The 16,700-nt window shown below is 43.1% G+C and overlaps 1 protein-coding gene across 2 annotated transcripts in view; it reads right to left on the bottom strand.

The window, feature by feature from the left end:
- LOC311234168 (annexin A5-like) overlaps positions 1–15,416 on the bottom strand; it is a 50,383-nt gene extending 34,967 nt beyond the window's left edge. For both annotated transcript variants that reach the window (XM_084321280.1, XM_084321281.1), the window contains exons 1-2: positions 15,320–15,416; positions 440–666 (exon numbers count right to left, since the gene is read on the bottom strand). In XM_084321280.1, the coding sequence (XP_084177406.1) occupies positions 440–656 (217 nt within the window). In that variant the 5' untranslated portion in view covers positions 657–666; positions 15,320–15,416. The remainder of the gene's footprint in view (positions 1–439; positions 667–15,319) is intronic.
- Positions 15,417–16,700: the final 1,284 nt, after the last annotated feature.

Here is a 16,700-nt window from a genome sequence, read left to right as displayed (position 1 = left end):
TAAAAGTAAAAAAAAATATATATATATATAGACTATAGAGATTGCTCTCCTCAATTGTGCTTGAGAACGAAACACGAGATTGTAGTGTGTACACAAACTAGAGGGGGGAGAGGGAGGGGGGGTTCTCACTCGAGGACGGAGCGGAGCACCCGTTCCTAATGAGAAGACGCCCTAAGGAGATCGACCCGCACAGAATGAGAGTACTGTGTCAAATGAGCTGGACAGTGAGAGTTCCCTGTTTTGAAAAGGCTTTCACTCAGTTAAATCCAAACCTCATGACCTCTCCTGCCTGATACAGAAAACATGACTCTCACTCACAAAGTCTCTGGATTCTGAAATGGGCAAGTGTCCATCCCTTATTCCCCATGGCACGCAATGTCTCACTCTCACTCTCTTGAGTACTACTACATTGTATTACATTGATGCAGTGAAACCTTACCTGCCGGTGGCATGGGTGGGTAAGCTCCAGGCTGCTGCTGTTGATACCCGCCAGGCTGAGGGTAGCCACCGGCCTGAGGGTACCCTCCAGCTTGGGGATATGCTCCAGGCTGGGGTGGGTAGGTACCGGGCTGTGGAGGGTACGCCCCGGGTTGTTGAGGGTAGCCGCCTTGTTGAGGATAGCCACCGGCCTGAGGGGGGTATCCGGGATAGCTCATGGTTTTATGCCTAAGTGAGAAGAAAATGGACTGTCAATAGGCCATCTCAAGGTCTTAGACAAGTAGCCTGATGCACCGGATGGTTTGTTACACGGAACCATCCGAGAAGTCATACTTGGAAACCATTTGGAAAGGGGCAGGTACTTTCAAAGAATACTTTGCGGGTGATTGGATGAACCATCTGTCTATCACCGACTACCCCCCCCCCCCCCTCCCTCCCCTTGGTTTCCCTTACTTACTTCCCTGATAATGATCGTCTCCCCTACTGGCTTCTGTATTTGTCGTTTGTTACTCATGGTTTTATGTTCCTGTGTGACATATGACATAGTAAGAGAGCACTGAAGAGGAAGCTAGCTAATTAGCTATGTAGAAATGTACTCTCTTTCTAACACACACACACACACACACATGCACAAACATGCAAAATCGCATACACACACGCCTTCACTCCCAGACACATCCATCTACACCCACCTCTCACTCTACACATAGCCTTCGACTTGTACACACATATGCATTCACACACAGCCTTTTAATAAGTATACATGATTATCCGGATATCTCTGTACATTGTACATCATATTGTTACACCCCCCTGTGGAAAGGGCGCAACATAAGGCAGCAGACATGGTGGGTTAGGGTGCAGCGACACAAAACCAAGAAACAGATTTATAAAATAATGTTTATTTACATAAGAAAATGTACACACAGCATACATAAACCCCATACTTAACAATATCTATAATTCATATTATGTATGTCAATGCTCCACTTAGTTTTGTCTACTCTCCTGTATACATACTTTGCTATCTTGCCATTCTTTAGAGATCTTGGCTAGGGCCCAGTGCAGTAACATAGGTCTCTCCATGTTGCAACATGTCATTCCGTCAGTAAACTCTATCCTTAATCAAAGACTCTGTAGTGCGCCCCCATGAATAATATCTGGTCAAATTATTCCACATCACTAGCTATATAGTTAGCATGTCGGTGGATGATTCTTGACATCTTTGTAAGGGATGTAAATATGCTTGAATACGGCCGTAGCTGCCAGTAGTTCCTCATAGGATGCAGATTGGTCCGAACAACTGTGGTTCATGGTTTATGGAGAAAATTAAGACAGGGCAACTAAATGTATCCTTTATAGCCTATTATGGTGGGATTCTTTTTTTTTATCATGAGCTAGGTCAAATGGATCTCCTGGTGGTCCTTGTCTGGCTCATGGTGACCTCTAAGCCTGTACTTCTGGGTGTGAGTGAAGCACACACGCATCGTCTCAGTCTCACACTTTATTATGTGAAGGCTATTCAAAACTCAATTAAGAAGAATTCTCATATTGCAGCCTTTGCTATATGTTGCATTATTTCACACTGCATACTCTGCATACTCTCTACCGGACATTTTGGCAGGTGATTAAATATAGTTGGGAATTCCTATTATACTATTTAAAAATGTATTTGGCTTCAATGGCTTGTAAGATCAGTGAACATTAGGGGTGTAACGGTACACAAAAACCACGGTTCGGTACGTACCTCGGTTTTGAACTCACGGTTCGGTACGGGTTTCCGGTACAGTGGGGGAAAGTTTGGCTTTCCATGTTCCACTCAGGGGTGATGTAGTGTGCAGTAACTAATTGTACTTGTAGGTAGGGCTGGGCGATATGGCCTAAATATGATATCACGATATTTTCTGACCTTTCGGCGATACACGATACACATCACAATGTTTTTCTTTTTTACCCCAAACAATTCATTATGAGGCTTACCAAGACAGTATTTGAGTTTGCAAGCTAACATTAAAGACAAAATAAAATACCCATGCATTTAGCATTTTTATATTAGATTTAGATTATTAGATTATATATTGCATATGAGATATTATATGATTTAGATATGAAATATGATGAATTGAAAATGGGGGACCCTGATGTAAACAAGACTAAAGTCTTTCTCTGGTCTGCATCCCCTTAACAATTGTATGTATTGAGCTGTACTGTACCCATTCTGAAATATGTTAAAGTTTTAAATCAATCAATCAATAAATAGCATTTTAGCATTTTTATGAAACTACTGTATATATGTATGCCTCTAAATGTTTTGATGAATTGAAAATGGAGGACCCTTATGTAAAAAAGCCGAAAGTCTTTTTCTGGTCTTCATCCTCCTGTACTGTATTGTACCCATTCTGCAACCTTTTAATACAGTTTTCATTCATTCATTCTGACGGAAACATAATCATTTTGATTGACAGTCGAGTCTGCCAATGACGTCACACCGCTTGCACCCGCACTGCTGTTCTTAGCACCAATCGGCAAGCGTTATTCGTTTTTGACTTCCTGAATGTCCCGTGTGCTGAACATCAACAAAGCTACTAACGTTAGCTCCCCGCGGCCGTCGAGTAGGAGACCAGTGCTTCACAGGATGACTAAATGAGGCATAATGATTTTACTACAACGAATGTTATAATAAAAGCCTTTCCATACATCTGTCTGATTGAAAACTTTATTAACAGACCGCGGAATGGGCATATCTCAGCACAGGCTGAGATATGAACGAGTAACGTGTGGACAGATTGACGCGACACAATCCTCTTGGGCAAAACATCACGATATCCACGATACATTGAAAAAGTGTATCGTTAATGAACTGTACCCGATATTTATATAATATCGTCATATCGCCCAGCCCTACTTGTAGGGCTGTCAATGAATATTCTTTTTCTCCTCTCTTTTTCTATTTTTTCTCCCATCCCAATTCCATTGTGCCAATTCTCCCCTCCCCGGTCTTGAACGTTGCTCGCATATGCCCCCCACTGGCCTGTTGTAGGGAGGATAGACGCCTTGCATCACGTGTCCCCTCCGGTACATGAGGAGGCAGCCTGTCACATCTTTTCACCTGCCAGCGCAGACTCTCATTGGCGCGGTGTAACGTGTGGGAGGCTCACACTACCCCCGCCATTTCCTGTCTCTTCTGTGCAGGCGTCCCCAACCGACCTGTAGGAGTCGCTGTCCACAACGTCCAGATTACCACCCATCGACTTCCACCCTCTAACTCTGCCAATTGAGCCAGTATGACGGCCGGCCCAAGCCGGAGGCAACGCCGACAGCCGGAGTCGAACCCGGTGTCCCTTGCGTTGGTGACGAGCGCAATGTCCGCTGCGCCACCCAGCCGCCATTGTCAACGAATATTCTATATTGAAATTAATAATTGACTCGTTAAAAAAAAACAGCCCCCGGTGGGCGGTCGTTAGTGGTTAACATACCGTTGTATTCGTTCGGTACACAGCCGTACTGAACCTGAGGTCCAGTAATGAAACGGTTCGGTACGGATACGTGTACCTTTACACCCCTAGTGAACATGTGCTGGTGATTGTTGAAATCCATACACTGTGGATAGAAAGGAATAAAAAGCCCAATGCGGACTATGCACCTGTAGTGTCACTGCCATTGTTGTGTGTGTTTGCTGACAGATAGCATCCCCATAGACATAGTAGGCTACTAGTCTGTTCTGTAGTGTAGGCTACTGTAAAATAACAGAAATGCAAACTTGTCTAGCCTATGTTGACATAGCAACGACAGCACACCCAATTGTGTAAACAAACCCCTCCTTTCTACCAATAACCCAGCTGAGTGGAATTCCTCAGAATGAGCAACACCTGGGGGGGGGGGGGGGGGGGGTTTCCAGAGCAGCAACATTCTTACGTTTGAGGGCACCACCATTGTTTTTGACTTGTGCTTTCCAAGTCATTCTTTCCTTGATAGAAAAATGAAAATCACAAATTACATTACATAATCTAAAAGCAATGCCATTCGAACCTCTTACTGCATCACTTGTTTTCTGAAAGGTTCTGCAAACTGTGATATAACACGGTGTCTGGGGAAGAGTTCTTCTTCTTTCTTCTTTAGAAACCGAGAAAAACCTTTTGTGAATGTACATCAGATGTCAGCGTGGCATTTTAGTGAAATGTGGTGCCTTTCGGGGGTTTATGTGGCAATGTTACACAGGTTGTGAATCTGCAAATAAGCTCTGTGCACTTTCTTTTGGTTTAACCTGTTCAAGTGACCTAGAGCTCTCCTTTCTTTGGAAACTATATTCACCCACCCCGTTTTTAAACGGAGCAACGTCAGTGCGTGGCACTTCTAGGCCGGTTGGACCACAGACATTTTTTGTTGGGTAGGAGGAGGAGTGGTGATGAAATGCTCATTTAAAATTGCACTGCTATGTGAAGCCTGTGTTCAGTCTACTTGTTCCATGGTCAAGCAAACCGCTGTGCATTTCAATGGAACAGACTTCACCTCTTCTGCTTTGCATTTCAGGGACACTGGAAAAAGTGACAGGCGCTACTGTGTTTGAATATGAACACTGTCCTAGTAGGTGAGCCACCCTGCGGAACACACGGTTTCTTCAGATGAGACAGGAGGCACATTTGCAAGCATAATTTCAGTGAGATGGAAAGATTTAATCCACACAGGCCTAGAGTCAAAAGTTATGTATTATGTAACACAAACTGTTGCACGGTCACAGTGACAAAAGGATGTAGCTAAAGGGAAGGAAATTATGCTCTCATTTAGGCTAGTCCTGGCATAGCATCTTGGCTTTTTAGTGATGCACCGATGTGAAAATTGTGGCCGATACCGATATTAATATTGCTGTTCTGGCCGATACCGATATTTACCGATGCCGATATCTCTGTATAGAAAACACTTGTTTATGATAATCAAATAAAGAGCTATTTTCTAAAACGCTTTTTTTTTATTTTTTTACTTTTGTAACTTATTTTCAGAAATATTAAATAATAAATAATAATTAATTTAATTTATATAGCGCTTCTCAGTAACCCGAAGTCGCTGACAGTAGTCGGGAGCAAGAGTACAAACAAAGAAACGAAAGCAAAGAAACAAAAACAAAGAAACAACAAAGAAACAAAAACAAAAGGAACATGAGACCATGGGGGGAACAGGGGAGACAGCATGAAAGCACAAAAAAGACTGGAGACAGACATCAATCAGGTTGGAGGGGAGGGGGGGGTTTAAGGGTGGGGGGGTTGAAGGCAAGGGAGAACAGGTGGGTTTTGAGGCGAGCTTTGAAGGTGGAGAGTGTAGGGGAGTCTCTGATGGACTGGGGGAGGGAGTTCCAGAGTCGGGTGCAGTACGAGAGAAGGCCCGATCTCCAAAGTTTTTAAGCTTGGATGTCGGGACAGTGAGGGAGGCAGTGGAGGAGGACCGGAGGGAACGGGTGGGGCGGTAGGGAAGAAGGAGATCAGTCAGGTAGGGGAGGCCAGGCTGTGGAGGGCTTTGAAGGTGAGGAGTAGTGTTTTAAAGTTTATGCAGTGTTTGATCGGGAGCCAGTGGAGGGAGTGGAGGACAGGAGTGATGTGTTCGCGGGACCGGGTGTTAGTGAGGAGGCGGGCGGCTGAATTTTGGACCATTTGCAGTTTATGGAGGGAGCGGGAGGTAATACCAGTGAGGAGGGAGTTGCAGTAGTCCAGGCGGGAGGAGATGAAGGCGTGAATGAGGGATTCAGCAGCGGGGGGGAGAGGCAGTGACGGATTTTTGCGATGTTGCGGAGGTGAAAGTAGGATATTTTTACGATGGAGCGGACGTGGGGGTCAAAAGTGAGGGTGGGGTCAAGGAGGACACAAAGGTTTCGGACTAGGGGGGAGGGGGTGATGGTGGAGTCGTTGATGGTGAGTGTGATGGGTCCGGATCTGGTGAGGGTGGTTTTGGTGCCAATGATGAGAAGTTCAGTCTTGTCACTGTTCAGTTTGAGGAAGTTGTGAGTCATCCAAGTTTAGAGTTCGGTGATGCAGGATTCAATGTGACTGAGGGGTGAGCTGACACTGAACGACACATCAACTGGCAATGATGCAATGCTAGTGAGTGGTATTGTGAAACTTACTTTGGGAAAGGGATGGGCATGAGTAATGTTTTCCCAGATCGAGTACTTGCATGAATTACTTGAGTAGTGTTCAAGTAATTGTTTAGGGAAATGCTTAAATCTTAAAGCGCATGACAGCGGACATGACAGAACCAACCGATTTTATTAGCCTATGTCTCGCTCCACGGACATAACAATGCACAGCAATATGCACTAAGCAGTCAAAACAGTCAGTTACCATTTGTAATAATGAATTACCTCCCCTCTGTCTGCAGCAGGTCTCTCTAATCATGGAACAGCATGTCCGTATTAATACTATTCTATGAAAGCTACGCAAAGTGGGCGACAATTTGGCACAATTTGGAAATGCACAAACATGAACCGCTGTTTTTATCTTTTAGATAATAGATACTGTAGCACTAAGAGAGCTTTATTTTTTTTTAAACTTCATTTTTTAGCGTTTATCGCTTTTTTCTGGTCAAGCATGACCGACAGAAACAGGTTGAATGGGATATAGATCAGGGGAAGACACTCTGAGAAAATACGGCGAGTCCGGGAGTCGAACTTGTGTACCCCAGATCCGTGACGCGCACGGTTGTCCCCGACGCCGAAATAGCGCCGAGATACGCGGTGAGCTACTGGAGCTCCCCCTAAGAGAGCTTTCAACGCAACAAAGTTTTCACGGTACGCTCTCATGCTCCACAGCTGACCAGTGTTGTCTTCCTGCAACAACTCACGCCTCATGAGATTTGTTTCAGTGGCACAAAAATGCCCATCCCTACTTTGGGGTGGGATATTGACCATATTTACACTGTGGCTCTTATGTCATGCTCAGGTTGGGTTTCTTTCCACCCTGTTCCCACCTAGGTTTACAACGCGTCAATGTCATTCACTCTTTCGGGTGCAGTCTCACAAATGGCATTAGGATTATTATTATTATTATTATAAGATGTTGAGAACTGAACATTCTATTGATGATTTCACAATGGCTACTGGCCATGAAACCAGTCAAGAGAGTGAACAGTTTTAAGTACCTCTGAGTCCACATATCCGAGGACTTGACATGGACCACACTAGTGTTGTCAAAAATATCGAAGTATTGATACATATCGATACTGAATATTTAAAACGGCTTCGATACTCATTTCCCGAAATACCGATACTTTCTGCAGTATCGGTACCAGCTGGCGAGTGTTCTACAGCAAGTTGTTGACGCGCTGTTCAGAGCACGCTTGCCCCTCCACCTGCTCACAGAGTCGTCTTCAGTTTGTATTTGTAAACAAACATTTTAGCTGAAGAAGATGGCAAATGCAGAGCCTCCGCAACTTGTGCTTGTGGATAAAGAAAACAGCAGAAGTGCTGTTTGGAGGTACTTCGGGTTTGAAGTAAACAACGAAGGACAAGCTAAAGCTGCCCCAATGCTATTTGCAAGCAGTTAGAGCAGTGCCAGCGCGGATCTCCATTCTCCATAAAGAAATGAAAGAGGTTCGTGACAGCTGCTCTTTCAACGTCACTGTGACTGAAGCATTAAACCATTAACTCTAGTTTAATACATGATACGTTGTCTACTGATGGCGCATAATATCAACAGCTGATTCGTTGTAACGTTACAGCTACCAGCTAACGTTAGCTACTGCTAGCAGTTAGCTCCGTTAGCTTAGCTGCCCATTTATAATTACTGCATGGAAACGGAGTAACGTTAACGTTTAAACGTTATGTCAAGGTCATACAATACTACAGTCGACATAAGGTTAACGTTACCCCGTTTCCATCAAGTGTTTAAATAGCAGCAATCTTGTTGAAAATGTAACGTTACTAAAATGCTCCGAGCATAGCCTCTCTCTCTCTCTCTAAATAAAAATCAAAACTGTTACTAACTGTAATACAAACAGTTCAGTTCGTCAGGTACATGCAACACAGATTACAGTGTTTACATCTGTCTGCTTGAGAAAATACCATGTTCTGCATTTGCAATAAAAATGATTGAAGTGAGATGAACAGTTATTTTTAAATGTGTGATCTAAAGATAAACAAAGGGTTTTAAAAGTGTTATATTTATCTTCTCTTATAGTACCAGAGAGAAGCTGAGGAGAATCAACCAGCAACAAAAGCTAAATTTGTTTAAAAAAATATATATATATATATATTTTTTTTTTTTTTGGTATCGAAATGGTATCGAAGTATCGATACTTTTCAAGGTATCGTATCGAAGTCGAAATTCCAGTATCGTGACAACACTAGACCACACACATTGACAGTGTAGTCAAGAAGGCACGGCAACGCCTCTACTTCCTTCCTAAGGAAGTTCAAAGTGATCACACTTTGGTTGCCTAAGGTTAAATTCATGATATACCATAGATTGCCAGCGCTATTTGTCTATGGAGAAAGTCCCCTTCTTTGCAGGGCTATAACTTTTTAAATTCTATTGCTACATTGCCATTATTAGGGCCCATTCAAAGTCCTATATGTATTGTTCATTGTGTAGCAACGTTAAACTTTTTCATTCACATATTCATAGTAAAGTATGGTCTAATGTATAAGTATGTTTTCATCTCTTTCTGCAGATTTCTCCAGAACGTGATCTATAGCCCCAAATACATTATATTGATGATGCAATACAGTTTTATGGCAATCAGCGCGATATAAAAAATTACAACTAGACGTACTTCTAGAAGTTACTACACGTCATCTGATGTTGACCGGATGGGCTAGGGGCCGTTTATAATTCCGTGGGCAGCGTTATACCAATCATCTAATGTGGGTCAAATGTTGATAATAGCAGTTAGTATCGAAGACGGTAACGTTACACGCTGAAACTCACCCCAGTCTCCGCGCGCCGTTGGGCGATCATCGTAGAGTTGAAATCTTATCATTATGGGATGTAAATTTACCCGGTCCATCTCCAGCTTGTATAATGGTATATACGTCCAAATCATGTTGTTTATCGAGTTATTGGCAATCGATCACTGTGTAGCGTGACGAGCCAGAGTCGCGGGACCTATAGCGAGCACCCGGAAGTACTACGGACGTAGCACAACCTCTATGCCACTTCCTGTTAAAGCGATTGCGCCGATCGGCCACCAGATGGCGCTCCTGAACCGCCAGAGAGCTCAGTGGGTCCTGCTGGTGGATCTCAGGCCAGCGGAGGGGACATATGAATCCGATCGCAGATTTTTGAAATATTGATATAAGGACGCTGTACAGCGTCCCCCGGCAACTTGAGCATGGCCAGCAATGACGTCAAAACACGTTTCATGGCAGTCAAAGTGTTAAGAAGTTCTACTCATGCACAATAGAGAGCATCCTGACTGGCAATATCACCTCCTGGTTTGGGAATAGCACCGCACAAGACCATAGCAGACTACAGAGAGTGGCCCGTTCAGCCGAACGCACAATTGGAGGTGGGCTTCCCACTCTCCAAGACATTTACAACAAGCGTTGCAGGGGTAAGGCTAAGAGAATAATCAAAGACTCTAGCCACCCAAATAACTGCCTCTTTGAACTGCTGCGGTCAGGCAAGCGATACCGGAGTCTCATGGCAAGCACAGAGAGACTCAGGCCATGTTTAGATGGAGAGAGTCTGAACAGAAACCGCAAAAGTCGTCTTGCGGTCTCACTTTTAATGTTGCGTTTAGACTAGTGTTTTGGGATGGAATTCTGCGTGCAGACGAGGCTGTAACAACTCGAGACGACGGAGCCCCGCTGTCACACGATTGGCGCATATGTCACATGACGTGCTGTGAAGACCCGCCCTACTGTGCCTCTGATTCGCAGACTGTGGGTGGGGGAATGTGATTGGACCAAAGCAGAGTCACTCACAGACAGTGGCTCCAGTCACTAATAGTTGTGATAGCTGCGGGACAGATTCTTGTGTATTTAAAAGTACTGCCAATGTAGCCTTCAGGTGATCGCCATGGATAGAATCAGACATGCTTTGTTTACGCTTCTAGGCTACTGGCGCATGCCTGTGATGTAACTAGGCAGTACGCGACGAGAGCCTTGAGAACCATTTCGTCATAGTTTTATGCGGTTTGACTGTTCAGATGAGAGCGCAAAGGTTTATCGTTTCTAGGATTTCCACCCAGGAAGGTGGTCTCACTTTTTTGCGGATTCTCCCCGCAAAAACGCCGTTGCCATATAAACAAAAGGCACATTCGAAGAAATATTTTGCCGGTTTCACCAGCGAGCGTTCCCGTCTAAACATGGCCTCAGAAGGAGCTTCTATCCCCAGGCAATCAGGATGCTCAACAACAATAACACTATGTAACAAACCATCAAATACACTCACTCACAGCACACACATCCACACACTCACTTTAAATAAACAACTCACTGTAGCAGCACCCACTTTAACACACTTTATATTTATTGGTAGAGATTTGCACTACAACTCATACCTCATTGCACCTTACCCTAAGTTGTACCTCATCCCATTTCTGCATTGTACTGTATATTGTATTGTAACTCAGTTACAAATTTTTTCTACTCTGTATTGTGTATTGTATATGTATATTGAACACTTTTGTTTACACTTGTTTATGTACTTTTGACTTTCTATTTTATAATCTATTTTTATCTAGCACTCTCAGGAGCAAAACAAGAAAAAGCATTTCATATAAAAGTATTCAGTATTTTTGTATGACAACTAATAAAGAAACTTGAACAGCTACCAAGTGCGGGGCGGCTAAGTGGTGCAGTGGGCAAGGCGCTCGCCACTAACGCAGGAGATGCTGGGTTCGAGCCCAGCTCTCGGCGTTGCTACCAGCTTGGCTGGTCGTTCATACTAACACTTTTGGCAGTGTTAGGGGTGGGAAAGCTGGTGGGGGGGGATTGGACGTTGTGGACGGCGACTCCTACAGGTCGGTTGGTGCGCCTGTACAGCAGAATCAGGAAGTAACGGGGGCAGCGTGAGCCTCCCACGCGTTACTCCTCGCCACTGAGAGATCGCGCTGTACAGGTGAAAAGATGCGACAGCTGCCTCCTCGTGTACCGGAGGGGACACGTGATGCAAGGCTTGGTCCTCACTGCAGCCGACCAGTGGGAGGCATAGTTTAGCAACGTTCGAGACAGGGGAAGGGAGAATTGAAGGGAGAATTGGTGAGGCGAAATTGGGATGGGAGAAAAATAGAAAAAAAGGAGAAAAGGTGGATAAAAAAAAAGAAAAGCTACCAAGTGCTAAAATGTAAGAAGTACTGTAATTCTGAGAAAACATTCTAAAGAACGTAAGGGTAAGATCTGAAAGGCTTAAGTGTGAATCCCGCCTCTCAACAGGGACTGGTGGTCCCTCACCCAGAATGGTGTTGTTCCATAAGATATTAGGGGTATATACGACGATCAATCGATCTGGACCGAATATCGATTCAATGATCAACGATCTAATGTTATCGATCCAAATATATATATATTTTTTTTTATCTTTTAGCCCCCTTTCTTTTTCCGTTTTTCTCCCATCCCAATGTTAGTCGTTATGCCAATTCCCAATCCCCTTCCTGGTCGTTGCGCACTCTACCCCCTACCATCGGTCTAAGAATAATTCCAAGTGATCACATCGCCATCGCGATTACCAGTGTATATGATACACGTTTATATGGGAAATACGCTTCAGGCAACAACATTTTGAGGCGATCGCTGTGTGTCTCTGTTCAGGCAAGAGGAGGAGCCCTTGCCAAAAAAAAAAAAAAAAGGAAAACGTGTATCCACACCAAGCCATTCCAGTTCAACCGACGGTAGGCGATACTGCCACCTGGTAAATGGCTGCATTGATATAGTGATATGGTGATATTCGATCATCATTGCAATTCCAACATATGAATCAGAGACACCTAGATGGCTCCGGCTGACAGTATAGAACGGGGATCAAAGGAAAATATCAAAGGAAATCTCGGGTTTTGGCGTTCAACACATGACGAGATGGTATGGCAGAGAAAGAGTTAATTATTATTATTTATTTTTTTAGTCCGATGACATCAACGTTTAGTTTACCGCCAAGTTTACTGAAGTGTGCCGCACGTTCACATAAACGTTCACGCGCACAATACACACTTACCTAGGATTTGACTTGATTCAACAACAAAGCAGTCAGGGCAATGGCAAACAGAAAACGGTCGCAAGTGTGGTTACACTTTACAAAGCTAGATGGAGATAACGCTCGATACAATATTATATATATTAACAAATTGTTCTAAATAAATAATAATGATAATAAATAATTAGAAGTTTGAACACTTTTTACAACTGATGTAGGTAGATCAAATTTTTAGAGACTAAAGTACCAAAAAAAGGTACCGTTAGGTACCGGTATCGATACCCAACCCTAGAAATTGCCACGACACATCCGTACCTCCTTCCTTAACAGTGCCAACTACTAGCTAGTGGCACCAGGCAGATAAAGGCAAGCAGCCAAGAAAAGGAATGAGGAAATGAATCAGCTGTGTGGATTACAAGATAAAATACTCAGGAAACAACCATTTACCTAAAAAATAAATATGCAATCTCATAGAGAAGGCACTTCAGTGAAACTTTTTGATTGATTGAATGAAAATTTTATTAACAGATTGCAGAATGGGTACAATACAGTACGGCTCAATACACACAATTGTTAAGGGGATGCAGACCAGAGAAAGACTTTCGTCTTGTTTACATCAGGGTCCCCCTTTTCAATTCATAATGAATTTTAAGTAAGGGGTGCAACTTGCTCTGTGCAATCCATTCTTTGTGGATTTAGCCCTGAGTCTGTACAATCATGTTGAAGATGAGATTAAACGTGAGTAAATGAACGCAGAAAGAGTCGCTATCACTACAGATGTATGGACGTCATGTAATAGAAGCCTATGTTAACTGTGACCATATTGACACAGCTGGTGAGTTGATATAAATGTTTATAAACTGATTGTGTTAAAGCCTAGCTTAAGGTATTAGTTGGACAATACCTAGGCTAACCGGTACTGTCTGCTTCCATTCATAAGCTACGCTAGCGTGCAGCCGGATCGCTTTCTACTGAACACACAGAGAGGAAACTGGTATCTATCTTCTTGTATCACTCTGGAGAAGATGGTAAGTGAATTTCCCATAATGTTGGTGTGTTCCTTTGAATGGGCATATGATATTGTCTCATATTGATCGAAGGCCCCTGAATTGAATTTAAATTGTATTGTGGCAGACTGTGATATCAACAAATATTGTATTGCTGTCCAAAAAAACATATAATATTGTATTGAGATTAATCTTGCAATTTACTCCCATATGAAATATATGAATGAGACCAATGCACATGTGTATTTACTATGGGTGCCAGCCAGGGTACGGCTGCGTATAAATTGTTTAGCCTACACAGTACACGTCATTTTCTGAGGGGCCCATAGATATTACAAGAATGACATTAAAATCTAAAAGTCTGAAGCAACAGCAATACAATAGGCAAGTGTGGATGTTCAAATTCGTATTAGCCCATATAACTGTCTACAAACAAGTCAAGTTATTGAAAGGTAGGCAAACTATGAATATCATTGTTGTGTCTGGTTATAATAGTATAATAATGTGCATGCCTCGGTTACTTGATTATTCTAAGACCAAAGCTAAGACCAAAGCCAAACCATTATTCTACCCAAAGCTGTAAAGGAATGTGAATCACTACCCACTTTCAAAAGCACTCTGAAAGAACACCTACGGGAGACTGCAATTCAAAACTGGACCCTACAAATGTCCTAACCCAGTTGTACAGTAAATGACCAAGTATGGCTTTGTCAGTATTCCAATGTACAGTGTACAGTGTCACAAACAGTTCTGTATTTGCTAATCTGATATGTCATAAATGTATAGATGTAGCAGTACTGTCTATCTGTATGTCATGTATGTCATATATGTTATGATTAATTGAAAATGGGGGACCCTGATGTAAACAAGACGAAAGTCTTTCTCTGGTCTGCATCCCCTTAACAATTGTATGTATTGAGCTGTACTGTACTGTACCCATTCTGCAATCTGTTAATAAACTTTTCAATCAATCAATCAATCAATCAATCAACCATAAAGAGGATTATGCTCGTCCTAAATGAAGATACAGTAACAAGACTATGCCTGCTACACAGCATCGCTGCGTTTGTGTGGTGTCACTGGTGTGTGCATATAATATTATGATTTTCACTCCGTCTGCTTGGCTGGCGATGGTAGATCTCCCCAGCCTTGGAAAATGGCAAAGTAGATCGCATGCCCGAAAAGGTTGCCCACCCCACTACACTGAGTGACAGCACACGACAACAGTAGCCCCAATTATACAATACATAGTGTCTGCGTTTTTAATTGTCTGTCAAATGTAGTAGGCTACAAAACTAATATTTCCTTTTGCAAGGCTATTCAACGACCCACCCCGTAATCCTAGCCCGTTTCCTTCTACACCTACCGTATTTGGATCTAACCGCTTCCGACACCAAAGGCCTCGGTCTCTTGTAAATATACCAATAGTATGCTACACGAATCATTTTCTTATTAAGGTTTAATGTTTCACGTCTACCACTGAATATTCCGCAGACGTGTGCATACTGTTCTGTTCTGTTAATGTGGCGAGCGGCAGGGCAAGGCACTGGCAGCCATGACGTTGGCAAGGAATAATAATCGACGACGTCGGCAAGGAGGCTACAGAAAACAACAACTCCCGACATGATGATACACTGGAACAGCCTCGACATCTACCGGACTAAGTGCGTGTCCCGTGATTCCCGTTGGTTCTAGTTCATATAAATACACCTACATGATACGCGTCAATCTACACAGTTATTTGATTTCGCCACTTACTTTGGTCTGTTAGAAGTTTCTTCCCGGAACACGCAGCACTTGAATGATCCCCACCGGTCCTGAGTAGTAGTGTATGTATTTAGCTGAAGTGGGTGGGACTCATACTTTCCATGCAGAACCCACCCATCGTCATGACAGCGACGAGCAATGGGGCAGTGACGCGGCACTTACTGTTCAGTTTACTGTCAACTCAAACAACATGTGAGGAGGATGACACATGATCATCACACTAGTTTGGAAAATATGACAGCCAATCACCTGACCACCATTTCACAATAACGTTTATTGATTAGGGTATGTATAATACAAATAAAGATAATTAAAAAAAAAAAAAAAAAAAAAAGGTATAATGAATCTGTAAACCCTATTTGCACTGAACTAGTATTACCTTTAGTTTATATTGTCGTATATTTATCTAAATAAAACCTGTAAATGAAACAATAGAAATTATGCACATATATGAAACAGCAAAGAACTAGGTTATTTTCTCTTAGAAAAATAGAGACTCACAGCCATGCCAAATCACCTGTTAGGTTAACCATACATTTGAGTCAACAAGAAGGCTGTTAACTGGCCTCAGTCTAAATGGCAAACAGATGACACATCTTCCTCCACAACGAACAGGGATGGTGCGCCCAATAACTAACTTTTAAGTCAAGAAGTGACGGCCTGAAGGCCAACACCCGAGTTCTGTTTACTTTAGCTAAGCAGACCAAACAGGCCATTCTGTGATACCCACTGTTAGGTTGAGTGGGTACTATATTTCCATCTGTATGAGGGTCGCATTCAGGGACACTTGGGTAAATCATTCTAAAAGGAAACTAGTTCATATCCCCTCTGTAAGGTCACCTTGTAACGCTGTTTCGCAAGACCCAAATCACTGAGAGGGGAGACCTTCTAGCCAATAGGAAAGCAGGCTCTCTGGGGTGACGGCACTGGATGGCGCAAGGGCGGGGGGGGGGTTCTCTCTTCTCTATAAAACCTACAGGTTGAATGATGGAGGTGAGACAGAGACACGGAGACACCGAGACGCAGAGAGAACGGAGAAGCAGAGACGGAGAATCCACCCCACCAGTTCGAGAATAAGAGACGCCACTAAGAAGCCCTCCGGGAAAAGCTGATTAGAGATAGAAAATAATTGATGCTGTGAACCAGATAATTTAAGCTGTTGGATATTCCAATAAAACAACGGTCAGAACCGTTTTCACCCGCAGCGCTGTCTCCGCCTCCACGTGATTTCCAACGGACCATATTTGAATGAACTGTTACTTTAACGGGAAATACAACGAGCAGAGTAAGCTATTCCACTATACATTAGAGAACGAGCATATAGCTATAACATAGAATCATTGAGAAGATACATTAATCTGGCGCCGTGACT

This window comes from Notolepis coatsorum, assembly GCF_963971535.1.
Source record: "Notolepis coatsorum genome assembly, chromosome: 9".
Taxonomy (NCBI): domain Eukaryota; kingdom Metazoa; phylum Chordata; class Actinopteri; order Aulopiformes; family Paralepididae; genus Notolepis; species Notolepis coatsorum.
This window is presented reverse-complemented; position numbering and strand designations above follow the sequence as displayed.